At 45.4% G+C, this 25,432-nt stretch overlaps 1 protein-coding gene across 1 annotated transcript in view; it reads left to right on the forward strand.

The window, feature by feature from the left end:
- The first annotated feature begins 2,830 nt into the window (after positions 1 to 2,830).
- Positions 2,831 to 25,432, forward strand: part of IGF2R (insulin like growth factor 2 receptor) — a 106,145-nt gene continuing 83,543 nt past the window's right edge. Inside the window, exons 1-2 of the mRNA XM_024747855.1 lie at positions 2,831 to 2,871; positions 20,451 to 20,590. Of these exons, the coding sequence (XP_024603623.1) occupies positions 2,831 to 2,871; positions 20,451 to 20,590 (181 nt within the window). The remainder of the gene's footprint in view (positions 2,872 to 20,450; positions 20,591 to 25,432) is intronic.

Here is a 25,432-nt window from a genome sequence, read left to right on the forward strand (position 1 = left end):
GGACCACTTGTGGCTGTCACTAAGTCCGGGGCGGCTTTGTGTGCGAGGGGCCGGCCGCCGCCACCCGCCCGGGTGACACACTGCGGCCACCTCACGCCCAGCGCTTGCCCTCTCAGCGGTGTGCCTGCGAAAGTTGGAGGACGCAGGAACTACTGCTCTGCTTTGTTCCCACTCCACGTTTTCCTCAAAGTTCCACCAGCGGGGCTTTAGAGGGGGCCATTAGTTTGGAAAGACTCACCCGCACCAATGGCCGTGGAGTTGGGGGGTTTTGGTTTCATTTGCTGATTGCTTTCCTCCATGTGGGTTTTCCATTTTTTCTTTAAAGTAGCCTTTCTGCAGAAGGTGACTTTTTGGGTTTTTTTTTTTGGATCGGGGGAATGGAGGGTGGTCATCCAGTACTGGCTTTCAAGACTTCACCCTTCACTTCTCCGAGCCTAACTTCCTGTCTAGTTGTTCACATGATGTCATTGTCTCCGGGTGGATTATTCTAGTGGAGTCTTTTGCTCTGGGAACCATGATTGTATAATCGCACGTCCCAATGAGGGCTGTTAGTGTCCTGCCATGGCCGGGAGTCCTGGGGCTGGGGAGCTGCCAATTCCGAGAATTTTCTAACCAACTTTCTCTGGACTGTTTAGGATGATGGAAAGTACAACTTTTATTTATGTTTTAAACTTTGGTTAAAAAAAAAGGATGAAAAGTTCTGAAAGATTAGTGAACAGTCAACAGTTATCCCTGGTGTTAGCAAGTTACTTCGCAGAATGAAGTGAGGTTTAGCCCACTTTGAGCTGAATTTTGAGTTTGTGGTGGCGTTTATGGGGTTCATATTCTTCCCTGGCATCAGAGATGGTCCTATTACCCCTGAATTCAGAACTTGGAGAAATTATTCCTCTGAGGAGAGTGAGGCTGAGCTCACAATCGAAATGGAAAGGCCCGTATTCTTTCTTTTCCCTTTTTTGGAAAGGGGTAGCGGGGCGGGAGGGAGAGTTTACAGCACATAAGTTAGTAGGCCAGTTAGCCGCCCTAAGATAGTAGTTACTCGCGGAAGCCCCCGTTACAGCGAAAAGGGCCCTAGCTGACTGAGCAAGGTCAAGCTGCAACTGACCTTTAAAGGAGGAAGTTTTCGAATAATGGCTGCTGTGACCAAACGCATCTGTGAGAAGTTAGCTCAGCTGGGCTCGTGGTGTTGAAGTCTTGGTGTTGTTAGCAAATTGGAATTGATTTCTTAATAGTTGAGGTTAAAGTTGGCCTCGACGGCAGACCTCTGCTCCGCGGCTGCTGCAGGGGCCCTCACTTCTGCGTTAGGGTGGTATTGTCCCAGCGCCTGGAACCTGGTTTATGATCCTCATCTCCAGGTGGACTTCGGCCTCTTGGTCCAGTAGGAAATGGCCGTTGTATCTTGAAATGCTTCGCCTCATGGTCACACGTGGGCATAACTCAGGAAATGCTCCATGGTGTTCTGAGGGGATATGCAGTTAGCATGTGCCCTCTGAGGTCTTAGGAGAGCTTTCACGTTGGCTTAGGTCCTTTCTGCCAGCCTTCCTCAGGACCGCAACCCCAGGCAGGTCACAGCTGGGCTTGTGCACATTTCTTTCCCGTTACTGCTCTATGGTTTCTCCTTGAGACTTCCCCATAGCTGTGTTTAAAAATCTACACTTCAAACTCCCTACCTGCAAAGTGAATTCTTTCTATTTGTTCCTGTTTCAAATGGATTCCTTGGCTTAAATACTCATTAAGACTTGTTTCTTTTTTTTTTAACCCTTGGGGAGGGGGTTTTAAAAAAATTGGTTTTCTTGAATGAGGTAACACTGGCTAGAAGTTCCTTAACTCTAGCACATACTTGAATGGGCTGAACATCTTTTTAAATGCAGTTTGAAAAACCAAGTAGCACCAAAACAAACCAAGTAGCACCAAAGCCGGATGTTTTCAGCTGCCTTTTGTTCCACCCCTGGGCGTCCACTTGTAAATAACTCCCCAGGTCTCACTGTGAGTGTGAAAAGCAGACTTCTGCTGTTACTGTTTGTGCAGCTTGTCGGTGGTAGCAGTCCCCGTAGACACCGGGTCACGTTCCAAATGTTTGTAAATTGGTTGCTTGTAACGAGAAACATGTTTTTCCGTGGAAGACTCTCCTGTTCCTGGTGGTTTGGTGCCTGGCGCGGTTTCCAGATCCCCTCAGGTGCAGGTTTGGGGTGCCCGGATGCCACCCAGCATCAGCTAGAGCCCTGGCAGGCAGTTCTCGTGTCACTGGAAAAGGGAGTTGGATTTCTGGGAAAACAACCTCTCCTCCCAAGCCCAGCTCTCTAGAACCTGAGAGGGCACTTTTCACCTGCAGTCCCTTAGGACCAACACGAGGGAGGTCTGGGCCTGCTTCAGGGTTGCCTGCAGGGCACCCGTGTGGCTCTGACCCCTCCTGGGGTGAGGGTGGTGGGCAGGGTGCTGTCCCCTTGCAGTTCGTTAATGGCGGGGATGAAGGCAACAGCGAAGCAACTGAATCAGCAGCAGCTTTAATACCTTTGTGTCTGTGGAGAGAGCTGGGCAGTGAAAAGCAGGCACGACAAAGGCAAGTTTCCCAAAGTGTATCTGCGCTCTCGGCACTTGTAGCGCCTGTTCGTTGGAGAGCCTCAGTTGTGTGTTTTTTAAGCTTCACAAGGATTGACGCACCAGGTGAGTCCTATGCTGTGGAAAAAGTCGGTGATTCTTATCACTCACCTATTTCTCGGGAGGTGGTGTGTAGTAGAAAGAAAGCACTTGAATCCAGAGGCCAGTGTGAGTGCCCGTGGGACTGGCACGCATGGAGGGCCTGGGGCCCGAAGGAGTGCTGTGCTGGTGAGGGATGTCCAAAGGTCGCTGGGGCAGGACCCACGAGAACAAGAGGTGAGGGGGGCAGAGGGCAGCCATGCAGAGTCACCAGAGTGACCAGAAGGCCCTCCACTTGTCCACAGCTTTACTCTACTGTGTGAGATACATTTTGTAAAAGGCCATCTTACATATGTAATCGGTTAGTTTCCACCCTTTATTTTGGTGTTCACAATGTTCTTAAAAAATGAGTGCGGTTCTAACAGTTTGTACTAGTGATAAAGTAACGCTTTGGGCTGGCTTGATTTAGTTAGTTAAGTACCTTAAAATTTATTCAGAACAAGTTTTCCCCCAATTGTTTGGGTATAAATGCTGGAAAGTTTTTGTTACATTGAGGACAAGAGAATAATGAAGCCAGCTGGGAGTTGAGGTTGGTACGTGTCCCCTGCATCGGCAGGCGGACTCTCAACCACTGCGCCACCAGGGAAGCCCCACAACGTTCTTAATGAGTGCGGTTCTAACAGTTTGTACTAGTGATAAAGTAACGCTTTGGGCTGGCTTGATTTAGTTAGTTAAGTACCTTAAAATTTATTCAGAACAAGTTTTCCCCCAATTGTTTGGGTATAAATGCTGGAAAGTTTTTGTTACATTGAGGACAAGAGAATAATGAAGCCAGCTGGGAGTTGAGGTTGGTTTAGTTGATGTTTCTAAGGAGATATTTTTTTTCCCTGTGATTTTTCTGAAGGAATAGTGCTTATATGCCTAATTTAGGCCACATGTTGAACCTGGACCACATCCATTTGTGTATGTTTCTTGCAACAATAAGTGTGTGTAGCCCAAGATTGTTAATTAGGGGTATGTTAGACCGCATGCTTTAATTCTTAGAACAGCGTCCTGACAGATTCCCAGGAAATGAATTCCTGATCGGGCTTCATGTTTTTTATCAGCGTTTCACGGAGGGATTTTTAAAAGATGGGGGTTGAGTAAAATAATTTAGATGTCTCATCTTTATTTTGATCTTGGCCTATAAAACTGTAGTGTGCTGGGCAGAGAGAATTCATGAGGGTCGAAGAACTGGGACTGATGGTGGAAAGTAGCTTGTTCCTTTGCAGATACTGTTCTTTTTCTTCTCATTTTTCTTTTCTCTTTCCTTTTTATTGTCCCAGCCGCGAGCTCTCTTGGTAGTGCCCCCACTGGTCATGGAGGTGGAGGTAGCCGAGATCCGGTATACCTGTGGGTCCTTTGTATCTTCCTCATAGCTGGCTCATGACCAGTGAGGGACAGAGGCCTGAATTTATGCTAATAGTGTCTCCTCCCCTTTAATCCTGGCAGGGCGACACAGGATTCATTTATTCTCCAAGTATTCCTTAGGCATTTCTTAAGCAGAGGGGAAAACTGGGAAGGGCCAGAGCTGGAGTGGAGACACCACCAACTGAACAGATCCAGAAGACCGCTGGCTACGACTGCTCCCCCCAGGGAGGCAGCAACAAACGTCCTTTTCCCTTTAGTTTTGCTAATTTTATTTTATTTATTAAAAAAATTTTTTTTTGCAGTTTTTTAAATTAATTAATTAATTTATTTTTGGCTGCGTTGGGCCTCTTGCTGTGCACTGGCTTTCTTTAGATTCGGGGAGCGGGGGCTGCTCTTTGTTGCAGTGCGCGGGCTTCTCATTGTGGTGGCTTCTTTTGTGGAGCACGGGCTCTAGGCGTGGGCTTCAGTAGTTGTGGCACGTGGGCTCAGTAGTTGTGGCTCGCGGGCTCTAGAGCTGGGCTTCAGTAGTTGTGGCACACGGGCTTAGTTGCTCCACGGCATGTGGGATCTTCCCGGACCAGGGCTCGAACCCACGTCCCCTGCATTGGCAGGTGGATTATTAACCACTGCGCCACCAGGGAAGTCCTGCAGTTTTAAATAATGTGTAGTCTTAGTTTTGATTTTCTTTTTGACCCAAGACTCATCTACATGTTACTAGTTTTTGGCTATTATGAAACAAAGCTGTTGTGCATATTAGTGTGTAAGATTTTGTGTGGACATATGCTTTTTTTTTTTGATACCTAGGAGTGGGATTGTTCAGTGAATGGGGAGTGAGTGAGTTGTCAAACTGACTTCCAAAGGGGTTGTCCATTTTGTATTCCCATCAGCAGTGTGAAAGTTCCAGTGTTTCTACATCCTTAACAACACTTGATCGTATCAGTCGTCTTAATTTTAGTCATCCTAGTGCGTGTCTAGTGGTACCTCAGTGTGGCTTTAATTTTCATATCCCTGCTGACTCGTGATGTTGGGCATCTTTTTCTGTATTTCTTGGGATGCCTAATGATGAACATCTTTCATGTGCTTATGGACCATTTGGATATCTTTTGTAGTGATTCTTTAAGAAAAATTGTTTTTGTTTTTCCCTCTCATCCCTTAACACACTTTTGGGGGTCATCTTACTGTGTTTTAAGAGTTCTTTATATATTATGGGTCAAGTCCTTTCTCAGGTATGTATAATGTGTATTTTCTCCCAGTCTTTGGCTTGCTTTTTTATTTTCTTAATATATTCTTTGAAGAAAGGATAGTTCTTAATTTTGATGGACTTCAATTTATCTTTTTTTTTTTTTTTAATTGTTTGTGCTTTGTGTAGCCTAAGAAATCTTTGCCTGTTCCAAGGTTTCTCAACCTCAGCACATTTGACATTTGGCCTGGATAAATCTTTGTTGTGGGGCCCATCCTTAGTATTGATGAGAGCACCCCTGGTCTCACCCATTAGATGCCAGGAACAACCCTTCCCCCATTTGTGACAAACAATAATGTCCTCAGACATTTTAAATGACCCCAGGGGGTGGGGAGGAGGCAAAATTACCTCTACTTGAGAACAACTGGTCTACTCTAAGGTCAAAAATATTCTCTCCTATGTTTGTTTCTGGAAGTTTTATAGTTTTAACTTTATGTTTAGCCCTGTGATCAATTTTGCTAGTTAATTTTTATGTGTGATGTGAGGAGAAGGTGAAATAGAAATAGATCCGTTTCTATTTCTTGATGTTTTATATCGGAGGCTTGCAACTGTGTTTTTAAGTGAGCTTGGGCTATAATTTTCTTTGCTGTACTATTCTTGCCTGAATTTAGTATAAAGAATGTTTGCTTTGTGGAGAGAGCCAGTTAGCTTTTAGTATTTTATATGCTGTGGAACAGTTTTTGTATAGGATGGACAATTTCTCTTCCTTAAATTTTGGTAGAACTCACTAGTAAAACTATCTGGGCCTGGTGCCTTTGTGGAGGTAGAATGTAGTGGAAGAGGAGTTTTGATTATGGTTTCCATTTCATCTACTTTGTTTATTAAGATTCTGTACTTTTTTTGAGCCAATTTTGATAGTCTGTATTTTCTGAGGAAATTGTCATTTTAATTATGTATTCACATATAAATATGTAGCATGCTACATATTTGCTTTTGGAAATACTTTTTGAATCTGTAGGTACATTTTAAAAATTCCTGATTTTTCTTTTTTCCCTTAACATATTTACTAAAGACTTTTCTACCCTTTTTTAGTCTTTTCAAAAGAACTAGCATTTTAATTAATTTATAGTTGACTGCATTGGGTCTTCGTTGCTGTGCGCATGGGCTTTCTCTAGTTGCGGCGAGTGGGGGCCACTCGGTTGCGGTGCGTGGGCTTCTCATTGCGGTGGCTTCTCTTGTTGGGAAGCACGGGCTCTAGGCACACAGGCTCAGTAGTTGTGCCTTTTGGGCTCAGTAGTTGTGGCTCACGGGCTCTAGAGCGCAGGCTCAGTAGTTATGGTGCACAGGCTTAGTTGCTCCGTGGCAAGTGGGATCTTCCCGGACCAGGGCTTGAACCTGTGTCCCCTGCATTGGCAGGCGGATGTTAACCACTGCACCACCAGGGAAGCCCATAGCATTTTTTTTGGTTCACCATCTCTATCACCATTAAATCTTGATTTTATTAATTTCTGCTATTTCTAACTTCTGCCTAATTTTTATTTTTTATTTTTTAAAATTTGTTTAATTGAAGTATAGCTGATTTGCAATATTGTGTGAATTTCTGCTGTACAGCAAAGTGATTCCGTTATACATATATATTATTTTCCATTATGATTTATTACAGGATATTGAATATAGTTTCCTGTGCCACACAGTAGGATCTTGTTGTTTATCCTCTTTTTTTCTAGTTCGAGTTGAAAGCTTAGATCTTTTAAATCAGTTTACATAACTGAGGGATGAATTTAAAGCTATGTGTTTCTTTGTCCTGAGTCCTATACTACTTAGGTTTTGATACATAGTTTTTTCATCCTTCAGTTCTAAATATTTCCTTCTTGTACCCAAAAGTTCTAACTATTTAAACTTCCTGGGCCCACTAATTTTTAAAACTCTTTTCTTTCCCCAGGTAAATGGAATCCCCACCCCCATCCCACCCCCGCACTGTGGGCAGTAAATGTGGTGAAACTGTGGCCTAGCACCTAGTCAAGTTAATAGTGTTCTGTGTGTTTGGAAAAAATGTTCTCTGCTAGGGTCAGAGTTTCATTAATTGTGCTGTTCAGCTGTTCTTTATCATAACTTATATTTTGTTCTGCTTGGTTTCTCTTTTATACTTTGTATCTGACTACCACTTTGGTCAGGGCTCCAGAAGAATGTCTTGTGTTCTGTCTCCCAGGCCAGCAATTCTCCTGTTGTTCATAAGCTCTTCAACTTTCCTGTTTTTTAAAAAAATTCCAACAAGGTTTAGAGTTGATATATATTCACAGCTGCCTGTTCTTCATGGATGCCACAGCTTTTCTCATCCCGTGGAAGATGCATTGTGAAGTCCTGCTCTGATTGCTCTATTAATTCTCTTTCCTTGGGCCCAGTTTCTTTGTTGGCATTTGTCATCTCATTTTCATGGTGTTGTTGCCCTCGTGACGACTGGTGCTTCTTGATCGTGCTCTTTGCAGTAAGCCTTCTCTGGGACGTTTGTGGTCTCTTTTTGTGCAGCTGTGCAGGATCGAGCTGGGAGCAGTTGTTGGAGCTTGGCTGCAAGTTGCTGGGCGGAGACCGGGGGATGGGCAGGGCGTTCCTCTGGCTGGTGTGTCTGTGTGGCTGGTCTGAGGTGCTTTTCTGTCCTAAGTATCACACCCAGCCCTGTTCCCGCTTGGAGACAGCTGCTGGATCTCTGTTGATTGCGGTTGGCAGGGTACAGTGAGGGCTGCCTGCAGGTGGAGCCGGGAGAGCTGGGTTACTGTGCTGGTGTGGCAGGATCACCTCTTTTCTCTGGATCTCCGTTTCCTCTTCAAGAGGGCTGAGAGTGGAGTTTTGGAAGTCAACTGTCCAGCTTTTGAATGTGGACAGTTTTGGTCTCCTTCTGTGTCAAATCAGGGTGTGAATCATGTTTTTAGGGTGGTATGAGAACCAGAGTGCGTTTAAGTGCCTGGCCATCCTCAGTGTTCATAAATGGTGGTGACGGCAGTGACTGCTTTATTTCTATAGGTTAAGAGTCTCTGCATTAGGTCAGTGATATTTTTAGCTGGTTACTCTGAACCCCCGGCTTCTCCGTTAGTGCCTAGGGCTTTCTGCCTCAACCAGAGGGCGTTTCGTCTTTATCCATTCTAGCCATTGGCACTCCATGTAAGAGTTCTTTTGAGAAAGAAACATCTCCATCATTTAAAAAAGCTTTAAAACCACTGGGCTGTGTGACTCTCAGGGTCCATTTTGCATCCAGAATTCTGTGGTTGCGAGGTATGGATCCTTCAGGATTCCTTTAGCTCTGAGTAGCAGAAAGCCCAACTCGAGTTCGCTTGCACAAGGAGGTGTAGGGTTGGGCGGGTGCCAGGTGCCATATGTCAGGCGGCCCCAGGCCCTTTCCTGCCGTTTTCTTGGCATCGCCCTCCTTCCTGTGGTGGCTGCATTAGTCCACCATCCAGGGGAGAAGAGAGAGCCTCCTTGTTTGTCTTTTGTAGGGGCCCTGGAGGCCCAGAGGACTTCTGCACGGTGTCTGTGGTCAGAAGGGGCTCCCATCCCGGCTTCCCTGGAGGGGGTGGGTGCTGGGTTCCGGGGCGTTTGTTGTAGGTGGGGAGCGGGTGCAAGAATGCGGCCGGCGGGATGGATGTGAAAGCCCTTCGTCAGCTCCACTTTGCCGTACAACTTAAGAACCAGCTGCTGCTGCTGGGGTTTTGAGGTGCCCGAAGCAGTGTGTCACACGCCTATTTCTGTCCTTATGGTAACCAGCGCGGGGGGGCCGGCCTGTGTGCAGGGTGGGGAGATCCCAGTCCCTCTAGTTTCTGGGAGCATGAAACTTGCCTTTCAGATCGACCAGAGACCTTCGCTGGGATTTTGCTGTTGCTTTTAGATCCTTTGGTGAACCTGCGGAGGGCAGCTTCCCCAGGGCGACGGAGCAGAGTCCTGCACGTGTCACTGCTCATTGGGGGCCAGGAGAGTTGCAGGAAATCAGAGGTTGTGAAAGTATCAATTCTAGTTTTGTTTCAGGATACGGAGGGGCCAGGGAAAGACGAAGGAATGTGGAAAGAGTGAAACGTGGCCTTTGCCGGTGGCAGCCTGGGAGGAGCTGTCTTTTAAATCAGAGCCTTTGTGCTTTAATGCTGTAAATATTCTTCGCACATACGTGTGTGTGGTAATAAAACATGCGGAGCGCACACGGAGAGCTCATCCAGGGGTCGACAGCCCATTGGGTCTTGATTGTGTGTGACGTTAATTTGTTACCATCTGTGTGATTCTCTAGTTGAAAACCAGTTAGACATTTAAAAAACACTGTTCTGTACTGAAAGCCACTCCCCAGCACTCCTGGCCCCTCACCCCTGGCCTGCAAACAGAAACCCAAACCACCAGCATGGACGTGCTGAAGGGGTGGCTTCCTAGAAGTGACAAGGGCGTGCCTCCACTGAGCCACCTTCTGTGTCCTCTGAGGCCCCTCCACCTGCTGTCTGCTGGAGGAGTGTTACCACAAAACAGAGTGAGAAGCCCACAAGGCTCTCTCTCTCTTCTGCCTTTTGAGGGTGGATCCTTTATAGGGGGCCGTGTGAGTTAGACACTTGGGTGGATGGGCTGAGTGAGGCAGGGGAGAGGGTCTGTGGGTGGAGCTGTTTCATAGAGGGTGCACCGTCCCGAGGTCTTGCTGTAGGCGGAGACCCGCGTGTCTAACAGGGGAAGGGTGTTCTAGGCAGAGGGACCCACGTAGCAGTGCTCTGGCGAGGATGCTGGCTGACGCGGCTGGAACACCGTGAGCAAGGGAGAGGGTGGAAGGCAGGAATGTTTAGCAGAGGATTAGCTGGGGGCCAGGTCCCACAGGCCATCAAGATGACTCTGAAAAAGAACGTATGTGTACGTATAACTGAATCACTTTGCTGTACAGTGGAAATTAACATTGTAAATCAACTAGACTTCAATAAAAAAGTGAAAAAAAAATGTACAACTCTGGCTTTTATTCTGAGGGAGGCAGGTGTCTGGGAGGATTTTGAGCACAGGAGTGCCCTAGAGGGGAAGCCGGTATTTCTGATGGACCAGGTAAGAAGTTATAACAGATTGGACCAGGGTTGTGGTGACAAGTGGTCAGATTGTGGATACTTTGAAGGTGGAGCTGATAGGATTTGCCCATGATTGGGTATGGGATGTAAGGAAAGAAAGAGGAAGGCGGACTCTTAGGTTTTTGGTCTGAGTAATTGAAAGGATGGAGTTCCATTTTCAGAGGTGGGCAGGGTTGTGGGGAAAGCAGGTTTAGGGACTGCCTGGAGGGATTGGGTGGAGGTTGTGACAGTGTTCGCAGGTCATTCAGGGAAAGTGCTTGGGGAGGGGTGGGGGGATATAGTTGTTCTTTTAGATGAACGCAGGAAGGTGACCGCTGACGTGGCACTGTGCTTCTGGTCCCCAGCTGGGTGTTAGGGTTTCTGAGTTGTATGACTCCAGCATCTTGAAAGCAGAGTCTTCTCCTGTGACAACATCACTGGCCTTTGTGAAGAACTCCCCCCAGAGAGTGTTTTCATCAGTATCGCGAGCTAACCAGCTGAGATGACTGCCCGGAAATTAGGAAGGCAGACTTCCTCTTGTACTGAGGGCTCTGAAGGAAGGGTACCAGATCTGGGAGGGTTTGGGGGGCATTGGTGATGGCGTATGAGTGGACCGAGCCTTAAGGTTTGATATCTTTGCTGTGGGCTGGGTTGACGTTAAAGGCAGTTGAATTCCGACATCCATATAATTAAGGAGGAGGTTTAGCCTGTAATTCAACCCTTCTTTCTGCATTTGAGGAACAAAGTATGAGAGCATCTAGATTTTAAAAAGGTCCTCAGCGAGCAGGGTTTCGGGTTGAAATCCTGGCCTGCATCCTGGTACCATAGAGTTGATGGGATGAAAAATACAGCAGGTGTAGCCGAGGGAGGACAGGCCGGTCCTTCATGGTAGATTTCTGTTGTGGAGGGCACTTGCCGATTTACTAAGAAGCCCAGCCTTGCAGTGCGGTGAAACCTCTTGAGGGAGAGTATGACCTATCCTTTTCCACAAGTTTCTGATTCATCGGACCTCTGTTCTGGTGGCAGCTGGTGGCTGCATGGTGCAGGCTTGGGTGCTCCCAAGTGCCTGTTCTGTCTTCTGAGACGTCCCAGGAGGTGGCTGGTGTGTGCGCGGATCTCTGTGTGTGTGTATGTGAGCGCGTGTGTGTCCAGAGCCCCCGGTCTCTGTCTTGAGCTGCTCCTGGAGATGGCCCCCAAACAAGGGTCTGCCCCCCCTCCCTTTCCCTCTCCTCTCCAGAGCCTGGCAGTGTCACGTGACAGTCCTTCAGGATGGACTCAGCAAGGTAAGTTGGTGAACTCAGTTTTTAGGCAATCTGAGTCCTGCTGTTGATCCAGGTGAGAGCTTAGATCGTAATAGTCTCAAAAAACTCCACGTTCCCAGTCTTGGTTTTCCTCGCTGTGGCTGTGAGGTAGACAACTGTGTAGACTGGAAAGGCGGGGCTCAGAGAGCTTAAGTGTGTCCCACAGGGCTGGTCAGGGCGGGGCAGGATTCAGGCCCAGGTGTGTGGGCTCCTTCCCCTGTTGCCCTGGCACCTTTCTGGGGGAGCTTGCCTCTAGTTCACGTGACCTCTCCTGGTCACTCACTCACGATGCCGGTTTTAAAAGCATCCCTGCCAACCCCCTGGTGCCTTGGGCCCTAACGCTGACTTAGAGCCTCGCCTCCAGCGGATCCCTCTCCAGACACTGGCTTCCTGCTCCCAGACCCTGCGTAACTACCAGGGAAAACCAGAGACTAAAGTCTGGCATTTCCTTGCTTTTTTTTTTGCTGGCTCCATATCTTTATCCACAGCTTTGTGGGTTTCTTAGAATAGGAAGTGAAGTACTTCCTATATAAGCTTTGGCCATGATGCTGTGTCAGACTCATGTGTCCCCCGGCCTTCAGATCAGGGTGCATATTTATTGTGCCAGATCAGATTTTTCTCTCTTAGTGTCAGCAGCAAAAAGTTATTGACAACAGTGGTTACATTATGCTCTTGACATTTCTGCTGCAAATGTCCGTTTTGGAAACCCTGCCTCTTTCCATGACCTCCTTTCCCTCTGCCATTTCCCACCACTCCCTCCCCACTTCCTATTTTAGGAGACTGTTGCAGATTTTGAAGGTTGGTGGTCTGGAGGTATGAGCTGAGAAACTATCTGATGATGATAAGGGGCAGTAGTGAGCCAAATGTTTCCTGAATGTTCTGTTAGAGGACTTGGATGCAGGCCAGAAGCAGAGAAATCTTTTTTGATGTTCAGGTTGCAAAGACTTTACATTCCCCTCATCCCCCAAATTTGGTATTCGCTGCTCACTCTAGATTCAGAAAAACATTCCCTCTAGCCAGTGACCATGCTGTGTGAGTTTAGCTTGTATATCTTTTTTTTTTTAAAAAGGAAACCAAATTATAGATTCGTACATGCTTACTAATTTTGTTACTGATTACATCATACCCCTATCCTGCTTTATGTACCAATGATTGTAGGCCAGTAATCAAGTGTTTAATAGCCACATGGCCATTACCATAACCCCAAGACTCATGGCGAGTGGGGGAACTAAGATTTCAAAAGAGTGTGGCCGTGTGGCCACATGTGAGTAAAGGACAGAATGAAGGTTCATGGAGCTGTTTTGGAGGGAAGGGATTCAGTTTTCTTTTTTTTTTTTTTTTTTTTTTTTTTTTTTTTTTTTTTTTTTTTTTTAAAATTTTTTTAAAATTTTAAAAAATTTTTTTTTTTTTTCTTTTCTTTTTTTTTCAGTTTTCTTTTTAAAAATATTTTTAAAACTTTAAAAAATTATTATTATTTTTGGCCACACCACGTGGTTTGTGGGATCTTAGTTCCCTGACCAGGGATCGAACCCGCGCCCCCTGCAGTGGAGGCTTGGAGTCTTAACCACTGGACCGCTGGGGGAAGTCCCAGGGACTTGGTTTTTCTAAGATTTTTTTTTTTCTTTTCTTTAAGGGGTTGGGCATACCATACATTTTATAGTGGGACTTTATATACTTCATTTTAGATGTTAGCTCTTTTAAAAATTTAGAAAGAAGCGCAAATTATATTTGCAAGGTGTTGCAGTTTTGCAGGTATTGAGTGATGATAATATATGAAAACTTGAGAGGTGTCACATTAAGACACCAGTGTCACATAGTTGAGAATAATTGTCCAGTTGTAGCCTTCTGGCTTTTTTTTTTTTTTTTTTTGCGGTACGCGGGCCTCTCACTGTTGTGGCCTCTCCCGTTGCGGAGCACAGGCTCTGGACGCGCAGGCTCAGTGGCCATGGCTCACGTGCCCAGCCACTCCGTGGTAAGTGGGATCTTTCCGGACCAGGGCATGAACCCGTGTCCCCTGCATCGGCAGGCGGACTCTCAACCACTGCGCCACCAGGGAAGCCTGGCTTTTTCTTTTGACTGCTCTCTTTTGGACAGACGTTTGCACTGCATTCAGTGGAGATGGCTTTGTGTTTCTCTTCATGACGCTTTCTGATCTCTAGGCACTTGCGATAGCCAGTTAGATTTGCTTCTTCCTTGCTGCCTCTAGCTTGGTCCCGTTTTGACCAGGTTGCGATCTCAATGTGGCATTTGCCGAACAGGACTGGGAAAGTAGAAATGCCTTCCTGTCTCTGGGTTGGTTGACACAAGTATGCTACTTGTGTACTTCCTTCTAATTGGTGATCTGCCAACACCTTTCAGGATATTATGAAATGTAAACCAAATGAGGTTAAAATGGAACCTCTGTGCCACCGAATAGACGCAGACTGACTGCCATCGTCCAGGGTAGTTTCGGCAGAAGCGGTGGGATTACAGTCAGGGGCAGATGGTCTCAAGTTTTCTTTAACCAAGGGAACGACAGCCTGTGTGCTCACCTTATACAATGAGGTGAATTGTCCACCTCCAGGGCATATCTCAGCCACAGAATTCATTTTATTTTTGTATTTTTTAATATAATTAATGAATTAATGAATTTTGGCTGAGCTGGGTCTTTAGTTGGGGGATGTGGGCTTCTTAGTTGTGACGTGCATGTGGGATCTAGTTCCCCGACCAGGGATCGAACCTGGGCCCCCTGCATTGGGAGCGTGGACCACCAGGGAAGTCTCCAGAATTCACTTTAGAATTATGTCTTAAAGTCATTTGCCTTGTGTGCGACTTCTGTCCTCTCCGCTGTTCCCTGCTGGCTCGATGGTTCGACTGCAGAATGTTTCCCAGGTACTGATGACGCTGTTGGACTCTCGGCTGAGGTTTTCGGAGGGCAGCTTTCTGCTGAGCTAAGGAGTCATTTTAAAGGAGGGTGTGAATCTGAGGCGGGGAAAACAGTACAGATGTGTTCCTTCTTAGTGGAATCCTCAACTGGCCTGGATACAAAAGTGAGGTGAGGGCAGCCCATGGGGAGGAGGGGGCTGAGGGAATTGATATTCTTTCCATGGAAACCAGTTGGGTGAGGGAAATAGGTTGCTGAAGGCAGTGCCTCTGGTGTGTGGCAATTCAGACTGTGCAAAAGAGGAAGCAGAACTGGACGGGATGGGGGGGAAATAGTAGCAGAAGTTGAAAACTTAGGCAAGAACTTGAGCTCAGAAAAGTGTCTCATCTGTTGATCAGTTTCACATAGGGTAGCCTGGATCTTCACAAAGGTCACAGCCTCTCGCACGGGCTGTAGACACGCAGGCGTCGGTAGTTGCAGCACGTGGGCTCAGTAGTTGCGGCTCACAGGCTCTAGAGCATAGGCTCAGTAGTTGTGGCTCACGGGCTCTAGAGCGCAGGCTCAGTAGTTGTGGTGCACGGGCTTATTTGCTCCACATCATGTGGGATCTTCCTGGATCAGGGCTCGAACCCGTGTCCCCTGCATTGACAGGCAGATTCTTAACCACTGTGCCACCAGAGAAGCCCCTGGATCTGCCATTTTAGGGGCATCTATTGTGACAAGATTTAAATTGTGAAGTTTCCTGGAATGGTTTGCCAGCTTCAGTGTTATAATTGAAAGTAAATATTTTCTGAAAAGTTAAAAAAAAAAAAGTAAAAAAATTGAAAGTAAATGAGGCAGTTTACCTTAGTGTAAGTGCTGGCCCGTGGGGCTGAGACAGGCCTGGCATAAGCCTGGCCTTGTCATTTCATACTTGGGTGATGTTGGGCAAGGAGCTTCAAGTCTCTGAGCCTTGGAGTCTCTGGCTCTGAAGCAGAGGAATTCGGGAGAGTTGATTAATGGCGTGAGGTGCTTGGGTGGCTTGCTGAGTGGCCGTCAGCGCCTGTGGTTGAGAGTTTGCTGTGACGCGTTCTTAGTTCACTGACCGGCTTCCTTCCCAACCTGCCAGCATATATTGATTCTGTCCATATATATGTCCATATGTCATTCTGGGGCAGAGGACACTCCTGTCCAGAGCCACGGGGCAGTTGGGGATGCCAGACACCTAAGAAGATCTAGTGATGGGTGGTGGGAAATGCCAGGAGGGCTGGCATCAGAGCTAAGGATGCAGCAGGGACTAGCCCACGTGGTCCGGGGGGCATTGCATGCGCACCCGTGTGTCTAATCGTCAGGTTTGCTTTGAAATGAATTTGGAGTTTTTAAGAGGGCGAGGGGGACATTGGCTAGCAGCATGTTATACTCTGGAAAATGAGGTAAGAATGGCAAGGATTTTGCTTGCTTTTGCTGATTTTCGAAGCCAGGGTTCTAACACAGGTGGTTTTGTGTCCGGAGGAACATTTCTAACCGGGATTAGGCTGCCTCCTCAGAGGGTATGAACTGAATTTTGCAAGACTTGGAAGTGGGCGGGGCTTCTGGGTGATGCTCCCCGGGGACCACCCGCTTCCTCGGGCCTTCGTGGTTCTTCTGCGCCACCTCTTTGCATCCTGTTTCTCACAGGTGAGATGGAGGACGGCATAGAACCACGGTGTCTTTTAGAAGAAGACTTGACCTGATATGAGTGTCAGAGTTTCATGAAAATGCCCACTGGGCTTTCATACCTGTCCTGCTGCAGGAGATGCTTGTAGCACAGATGTATTTAAAACATTCGTGTGTGTGTGTGTGTGTGTGTGTGTGTATCTCTCAACGAAGACTACATTTCCACACAACTTGCAGGTATTTTATTCTACCGTTTGTTTCCTGCTAAAAGTTTAAAATTTTAATATTACAGCTTAGTTTTCTCTTTGGTCTAATATGTTGGTCTCATTTTTTCCTGTTAGTTTTCTTTTCCTCTTTATTTGTGTAAGTCCAAATAGCTTAGTTTAGAATATAGACTTCCCTGGGAATCTCAGCTGAACAGTCTCAGCCGCTTGGCTCTTAAATAAATCATACTGTTGGGTTTCCTCATTTTGGCTGCACGTTTTCACTTTATCGCAGAGAATTTTCTAGTGGAAAACTTTGGACAAAAGATTATTATTCATTAAATGTATCATTAAATGTTATTTAGTCTATGAACTTTTATTTCTGAAGCCATTCTCTGGTTCTAGAATATGATCATGGTGCTTTAAAACTTTAGCATAAATTTAAAGAATGGTTTCAGCCTAGGCCATTCTGGTAATGTGGCCTTCAATCTGGCAAGGAGTGTAGGATCATCTAGTTCCAAACATGTAATTTTCTTAAAAAGTGCTATCAGATATTTCTGTGATTTTCAAGTTTAATGAAGTCATCTTTAAAACATATTTCCTACTGGTGAAAGCTTATCTAGATGATAACTTGAATCTGACTGGGGGCACAGGATGCACTGTAGTTTTGGGAGTCTGCTCTGTGAGTTTTCAGATCGATGATTGCAACGGAATGATTATCCCTGAGCTCCTGTTGCTACAAGGCACTGGGCACGTGTATCTGTTTTAAAGCAAAACGCGTCCACTGGAATCCAAGCGTTTCAAGCCCTGACAGCCTGCAGATGCCCTTTCTCCAGGTTTAAGGGAGATGACGAAGGACTCTTTGCCCAGGTGCTGCAGTTTGGATTTGTGAGTTGCTGCCCTGTGGTGCGTGGTTAAATGAAAGTCCTGAAGAAACCCAGCACTCACGTACTTTCGCAGGGTCCTCACCCCTTAATCTGATAACCGCTTAGCATTTTTTTTTTTTTTTTTGCGGTACACGGGCCTCTCACTCTTGCGCCCTCTCCCGTTGCGGAGCACAGGCTCTGGACACGCAGGCTCAGCGGCCATGGCTCACGGGCCCAGCCGCTCTGTGGCCTGTGGGATCTTCCCAGACCAGGGCACGAACCCGTGTCCCCTGCATCGGCAGGCGGACTCTCAATCACTGCACCACCAGGGAGGCCCACCGCTTATCATTTTGATAAATCTTGACAGAAAGCAAATATGATGAGATACAAATAGAGAAAAGAAATATAGTTGACTAGAGCAACGTATTTCTTTCTAGGAACGCTGCTTTCCAGATAATCAGGACAACATCCCGCATTTTACTCTTTTCCATCTCTTTTCTGCTCCACAAACACAGGCATTTTCCATCTAGCTTATTTAACTATCACCTCTGCAAAAACAGCAGTGGGTTTCTGTTTTAAGAAAAGCGTAGCATTTTCAGTAACCACATGGATGTCTTTGGAGTTGATTCCTACTCATTCACTCATTCTCAAATACCTTCACACACCTCTCATGTTCTTAGGATTCTGGAACACTTTAATGATGCCATTGCTTTCAATTTGGCTTTAAATCTGATGTCTGCTATCCTGGAAAAACTTAGGGGTCCTGAGTAAGAGATTCACATTTTCCTTAATTAACTGTAATTAATAGAAAAGTTACTAATACTCGGCACATGAAAACCCTAGCTTAAATTTTTAAGGAACGATCCACAGAGTGGGTCTTTGAGTGGCCTTTCTTTGCTTCAAGTACAAAATCAAAACTGCTTCCTTTAATCTGTGTGACCAGGTGTCCGCATCTCCTGGACGTCATCTTCTCCTGGTCTCTGTATCCACCTTGCTCCAGCCACAGGGCCTTCCTTTCTTTTCCATCCACATGCTAAGTTTATTCCTGCCTCAGGACCTCAAAACGGCTAGTAAGTCTGCTGGATATTCTGCCCACCACATCTCCCCCTGGGTTGCTCTTTGTCATTCAAGCCCCAGGGTGAGTATGATCTCAAAAGACTTCCCCAACGACATTAAGCAACTACTCGGTCATTTCCTATCACATTCTGCTATTTTGTTTTCGTAAAAGCATGCTGGTGTTAGGAGATGGAATTTTCCTGTGTATTTCTTTACCTGTTCATTTTCTGTCCTCCCCTGGAATATACACTCCAGGAGGGCAGGGGTTTTTTGGTCTGATTGTTGTTTGATCGTCGCTGTACTCCTCACTAAGTACTTCAGAAAATATCTTGTGAAGGGAAATGAATGAAGGTTCGTGAAGGTCAAAAGAAACAGGCCTTGATGGCTGATTTTCTCGTGCCTGGTATTATTTGGGTCATTTTCTCGGGCCATGTAACTCTCCTGACTCTGGGAGGTATCTCTAAGGTGTTACCGATGAAGAAGCTGCGTTCAGGGGTAACTGCTTTTGAGCCCAGCTGGGCCCTCACCAAAGCAGCCCAGCCTGTTTTTCAGGTTTCTTGCACTTCAGAGGCTGTCAGAACTCCCAGGGGAGCATTCTGCAGCCCTGCCTGCGTGCTGACTGTGCCCAGGTCCTTGGCTTCCTAGCAGGTGGAATTGATGGGTCCCCAGACCTGGGTTCAGGAGAATGCTTGGCTCCTTGCCTGCCAGTAACCCTGGGTTAGGGCTCCTCCATTGCTGGGCGGGGCTCTGGGGAGGCGGGCTCTGGTCAGGGAGGGGTGTGTTGCCTGGTGTTTTGTCTCTGCTGTGGTAAGTGGACTCCTGGGGAGTGCATTCTCTCATCCAGCTGGTACTGCTTTGGGTACTCCTGACACACACACAGGCCCTTAGGGTTTAGCAACCTCAGGGTCTCACACCCAGGCCCTCCACAATTCCAGGATACGCCTAGCCGAAGCAAGTCTGATTTGCTTTATCTTCCTTTCAACAGTACTGTTGCATGAATGTATCCTTGCGTTTTGCGGGGAACTTTTTATTTTCTTTCCTCATTTCCTGTCTACCCTTGCTGAGGAAGTTTTACAAAATGGACACAGCATTTTCCCTGGGGAGAGTGGAGAATTGAGAATAATTTTCATGGCAGGACTGACAGCATGATCGTTGACCCTTGGACAGTGTGGGTGTTAGGAGTGCCACCCCCCACCCTGCCCACCCCCGTCGAAAATTCGCATATAACTTTACCGTTCGCCCTCTGTATCCGCAGTTGGCTTCTGTGGATTCAGCCAACCGTGGGTCATGTAGTTCGGTATATGGCAGTACAGTACTTAGGGGAAAAAATGCACATATTAAGTGGACCCATGCAGTTCAAACCCATGTTGTTCAAGGGTCAACTGTGTTCTGTCCCAAGTGTGCATTTTGGTTCATGGGCAGTTTGCTCAGTATCTACTTTGCCAGAGGTTTGAACAGACAGCAAGTTTTTTTTTTTTTTTTTTTGCGGTACGCGGGCCTCTCACTGTTGTGGCCTCTCCCGTTGCGGAGCACAGGCTCCAGACGCGCAGGCTCAGCGGCCATGGCTCACGGGCCCAGCCGCTCCACGGCATGTGGGATCCTCCCAGACCGGGGCACGAACCCGTGTCCCGTAGCATCGGCAGGCGGACGCTCAATCACTGCGCCACCAGGGAAGCCCCAGACGGCAAGTTTTAATGCATGTAAAATGCTTGATAACATTGAATCAACCTAAAGTAAATTTTGTTTGATTTTGGATCAGTTGCCTCATGGCACAGCTTCACCTTGTCAGTTCAGATCTGAACTGTAGCTGTAAAAAGTAAAACCAGAACTAGAACTGCCTTTCATGCCATAACTAGTTTTTAACTAAGATGAAGTTAAAAACAATCATCTGGCTTTTCAGCATTCCAGTGTGATCGGAAAGGTCACTCTTAAAATTCATCATGATTCTTGAGCAGTGACTTACACATCTGAGCTGCTATTCTTAAATTAATGGTAGAATTTTAAGTATTTCAATGTTCATGGAGTCTTGAGGCTGCTTCAGGGTGGATTGAACCAGAGTGAGGTGGTATTTAGTGGTTTCTGCCCTGGCTTCTATTTAACTTAACATAGTTTGACTTTAGTATTTTTGGCTAATGAAAGTGTGTCTTCTGGGTTATGGTAAGCTTAAGCAACTGTGGCTTGAATATGAAACTAGAGAGAAGTTTAATTATTGGCAGATCAGTAACAGTGACAAATTGCTTTTCTTCCTTTCTAGTTATACATGGGAAGCTGTTGATACCAGAAATAACATGCTTTATAAAATCAACATCTGTGGAAACGTGAATATTGCCCAGTGTGGAACATCAAGTGCTGTTTGTATGCACGACTTGAAGACAAACAGGTTTCATTCCGTGGGTAAGTAAAACTACCCTTAAATTACTGGATGTTCAGGATCCCAATTTTGCAAAAATGACTCTATGTATATACAGCTGTCTATACAATTATATATGCTTATGATACATAATATATATTTTATGCTTTATAGGAGTTAAAAGTGGTAACAATTTAAACGTCCAATTTGAGACCAGATTAGGTTACTCCCATCTAGCGGATACTATGCAATCATTGTGAAGAATTACGCATGTTTGTGTTTATTGATCTAGAAGGATGTTTTCTCCATGGATCTGCCTCCTCATGCTTTTCTTAAACCCTGTCCTTACTTTTCTCCCTGTTTCACCTCATTTCCTCTAGTACCTAGATCCCTTCCCCCTTATATCTTTCTGCCTTCTTCTGTGGTGGTTTGAGTCTCAGGCAGTCTGTATTCACATGGGGTCAAAGACGGTCACTGGTTTTGGGCTTACACTAAAAATTAAATAGTCCTAAGGACCGCCCATCCCAGAGGAAAAAGCACAAACCTTTCTTTCCTAGGTAGGGCTCATATCATTTCCCCCAAAGCCCTCTTTTTTTGGTCAGTATCCCTTTCCTTTGGCAGGGTAATCCAAGTGGTTGACAGCCCTACCAAGTTACACGGAGTGGGAAAGGGGCAGATGCCTAAAGAGACGTAGGGCAGACATAAAAGCAGCCAGTGCCATCCTTGGATGTGATGTCATGGATGTCGGTGGGTGGTGGCCTTTTGACCAAGGCGTTTCAATGGTGAGGTCTGATGGTGAGGGTCAGTCATGAAGTGGAGACAGCGTGTGACCGGGGACAGCGTAGCAGGGAGAAGAGGGAACTCAGTAGGTTTTTGGAGTTGGGAGGGGCAGCTTACTTTGGTAGCTCCATCTCTCATCTTGAATGGAAATTCCTAAGCACAGTTAAAAAGGGCTTTTTAGAAAGTAATGGTTTAGAGTAAGAAGAGCGAGGTCTGGGAGGTCTCCTGGTCAGGTCCAGCGTGTGTTTTGATTTCCCTCTCTTCCAGCACGGAGACGGTTTAGATTGAAAACACTGGTAAGAGGGATTTGAGGCCCTGGGTAGAGGTCTGAGAAAGCACCAGGTTGTTCTGAACTCTTGGACCAAATTTTATTACTTTGTGATATACTTAAAAAACTTGGAAATGAGATCACCAGTTTCCTGGTTGGGATCTTTTGACCATTCAGAGAGAGAGGCCACAAGTGGGCCTGTTGGCCAGTGTTACTTAGGTTTTCAGAAAGAGGAAAAGTAGTTTTCCTCTTGACTTTATTATAATACTTGGCTATAGCATTTTTGGCTAATGAAAGTGTGTCTTCTAGTTTGTGGTAGTGCAGTATAGTGTAATGTAACATAGATATATACCAGATGCACACAAGTCACTAGGAGGGTGATTTGTGAGGTTGGCGCAAAATTTGAGAATGACCAAGTCAGGTCAGCTTTGAAGGCCAGGCAGGAGAGTTGATGTTTTCTGGGGTAGGTAGTGGATCTGTTATAGGTTCTTTGTGATGATAATGGGGGAGGTAATCTGATAGATTGTGTTTTTAGAAGGCTGGGCCTGATGGACTAGGAAAGGTTGGTTAAAAGGGAGAGTTAAAAAGATGAATTGTTACTAGTTGATGATGATATAAACCAGCTGTTTCTAATCTCATTTTACCCCCAGACACACATGACATACTTTTCCTAGGGCCTCAAACTCCCTGAGGGAGAGAATGGTATGCTAGATGATGTGTACTTTCAGCAGTAGTGGTTATTACCCTGTCCTCCAACTCAGGAGAGTACATTACTATGAACGGATGAGAGTGACATTAACATTATCACAGATAATCTTGAATCTGATCTAATTTCGCTAATTGGTGTTGTACGGTAGAAATAACTAAATTTGTTATTGTAAATTTAGTTTTATAACTAAGTAATAACGAAATTTGGTGTGCACTTACATGCCAGGTGTTACGTTTTTAAGTAGACTATCTCATTTAATTCATTCAGCAACTTTTGCAGTAGATGATCTCATTTCCCTCATTTTATAAATGAAGAAACTGAAGCACTAAATGGATAAGCAGCTTGCCAGAGGTTGCATGGTTATGGATTTGAGTGCTGGCAGGCCAGCTGCAGAGCCTGTCGATTTATTCAGGGTTCTTGTTCTGCTAGTCACAGGGTCACATCAGACAGTTGTAGAGCTAATATGGGAACTACGGTGGGTAACCTGAACTCCTGGCTCTTAGAGGACAGCTGGAAACTAACATGAACTTCCTAGAAAGGAAAAAAAATGTGAATTTTGAAAATAGCCACAAAAACTGGAGCAGATCAGAGGAACAGAAGAGTTAGTTTAACAGTAGATCCAAATACATACGAGAACTTAACGTATAACCTAAAATTTGTATGTAATTAAGCTGTTTATCTGTTAGGAAACAACGTTAGACCTCTCCTTCATGTTGTGTAACAGAAATTATGGATTAGTTAAAATTAAACGTAAAAAGACAGTAGAACATTGGGAAAAACTTAGTAACATAGAAACTTAATCTGGAGGAGGTAGGAATTTCTCTTAATAAATGGTAAGAAAAACAACCCAGTAGAAAAATGGCAAAGTCTAAGAACAGGCAATTCACAAAAGAAGAAATCCAGATGGTCAGTTCAGCTTCATTAGTAAGCCAGGCGTAAATGCAAATCAAAGCAATAATGAAATCTAGTTTTCCTTCAGTCACATTGGCAGAAGTTTAAATGGTTGAATCGTGGACCGCTGGCAAGGAGCCTAGAAGTGGGCACATTCATACATTGCTATAGGAAGATGGTTGTCTGTGACCCTTCTGGGAAGATCGTTGTTGATGTGAGTTTTATAGTGCCGACAAGGGCAGTTTTTGTACTTAGAAACAAATATTAAGACCTCAACTTTGGTTTAAATAATATTACATTATTTTTGATAAAAAATCCTGTGTTAGTTCTTCCTTAGGCCAGGGATATTATATTGTTACATGTATAAATCTAACAAGAGTTTAGCAGTCATTTATATGGGGTCTGTGAACAACCATTTGGTTCCATTTACAACCGAGTTGAATCATCTTCACATTTTAAAGTGATTTATACATTTTATATATTTGATTTCTCTTTAAAGTACCTCAGGTGTCTGATCTGACAGTAAAAACTTAAGGACTAATAATAATTCTTAAAAATTTAATAGTTTAAATGTAAAAATATGATAAACCTGAAGTTCTCTTAGTTGTTCAAATACTGTCACAATTCTAAATCAATTGCTTAGTTATAACCTTTGAATTAGTTATAAAATTAGACATTGCAAGTATGTAAAAATACTGAATATATTCACATTCCTCCTAAAATCCTAAATATTAATACCATGGTTTTCATTTAATTAATCTTTCTGGGGGTTAAAAACTAGGTGTCCACTTCATGAAGGCTGTTACCAGCCCATTTAACCGAGGTAGCAGACCCACTAAGGAAGGATGTTACGTGAGGTTACTCACCACCGAAGCCTGGGATGCTGCCTGGCTTTTTTATAGGTGACCTGGGTGTAGGGTAGAGTGAATTCAGTTGTAGTTGCTGGTCATGTGACTTCAGTTACTCTTAAGGAGCCTGACCCTTGACTTCAGGTGATACTTACTGTCTGATTCTTGTGTGCACTCACAGAAATCTACAACAGCTATCCAGGTTGATCGCTAGATTCAATTTTGTATCTCTATTAACATGTGAAAGTACCTTTTCCTCTTGTATCTTTAATTTTCTAAAATTATATAATTCTATTGGATATTTAAGATGATATCTGGTTGATTTTTAGGTATAACTCATGTTTTCATCTCATTTATAGTCTCTCCTGGTTGTCTGGCATTGTCCATCAAATTTAAAAACTTAGATTCCTGTAATGTACTTTTGTAATCTTACCAACAATGGAGGAATTAATACTGTACATAGATTTTTGTACAAAAAAATTACTTGGAGCATTGGTAATGGTGGCAAATATGCTGAAACAGCCTAACTATGGGGATAGTTCAATAAATTTTAGTGTATTTTATTGATTTACTTGGTTAAATCACACCATGACAGATATATGTATATATAAATATTTTTAAAACAGCCAACACTTAATATGCATTTATTTATTTGTAACAAATATTTGAATCAGTCACCAAAACAGACAAAAATCCCTTTTCTCATGGAGCTTACATTCTAGTGGAGTGGGAGACAGACAAGAACAAACAATGGCTCAGTGGTATATCAGACTGTGATGAATGCTGTAAAAAGAAAAGGAAGGGGTGTCAGGAGTGCTGGGGGTCTCAGGAGTGTGTGTTCAGGAATATTCAGTGGGGTAAGTGTCGCTGAGAAAGTGACATTTGAGCAAAGACTTGAAGCCGAAAAGCCGTGGGTCACGTGGCTCTGGGGGAACAGCCAGTGCAGGGGACAAGGGGAGGGGAGTGTCTGGTAGAAGCGAGAGTAGAAATCTCAGAGTGTTCATATAAAGAGGAGCGGAAAAGTGAGGCAGTAGCTGTAGGGGAAAGTTGGACAGAGGGGACTCTTAATTTGGTGAAATAACACGTGAACAGCACACGTCGAAAGACACGGTACAATAGAGAAGGGAGAGTGGACAGCGAGGGAGGCCTTCCTTGCTGGAGCACATCGGAGACTAGCACGGAGAGGGCTGGCGGCCTGGCTGGCAGGCTCTGAGCGAGGTGCTGAGGAGGCCCGGCGGCCGCGAGCTGGGCCCCGAGGCAGCAGGTGGAGGCGCGATTGCCAGGCCCGGCAGCCTCAGCGAGGCCGGGTTGCGAGCTCGGCTGGGCTCGGCCGCGGACGGCGAGGGTGGCAGGCGAGGCCTGGCAGGCCCGGAGCGCGGCCTGGTCGGGC

This window comes from Neophocaena asiaeorientalis, unplaced genomic scaffold (assembly GCF_003031525.2).
Source record: "Neophocaena asiaeorientalis asiaeorientalis breed wild unplaced genomic scaffold, Neophocaena_asiaeorientalis_V1.1 scaffold123, whole genome shotgun sequence".
Lineage (NCBI taxonomy): Eukaryota > Metazoa > Chordata > Mammalia > Artiodactyla > Phocoenidae > Neophocaena > Neophocaena asiaeorientalis.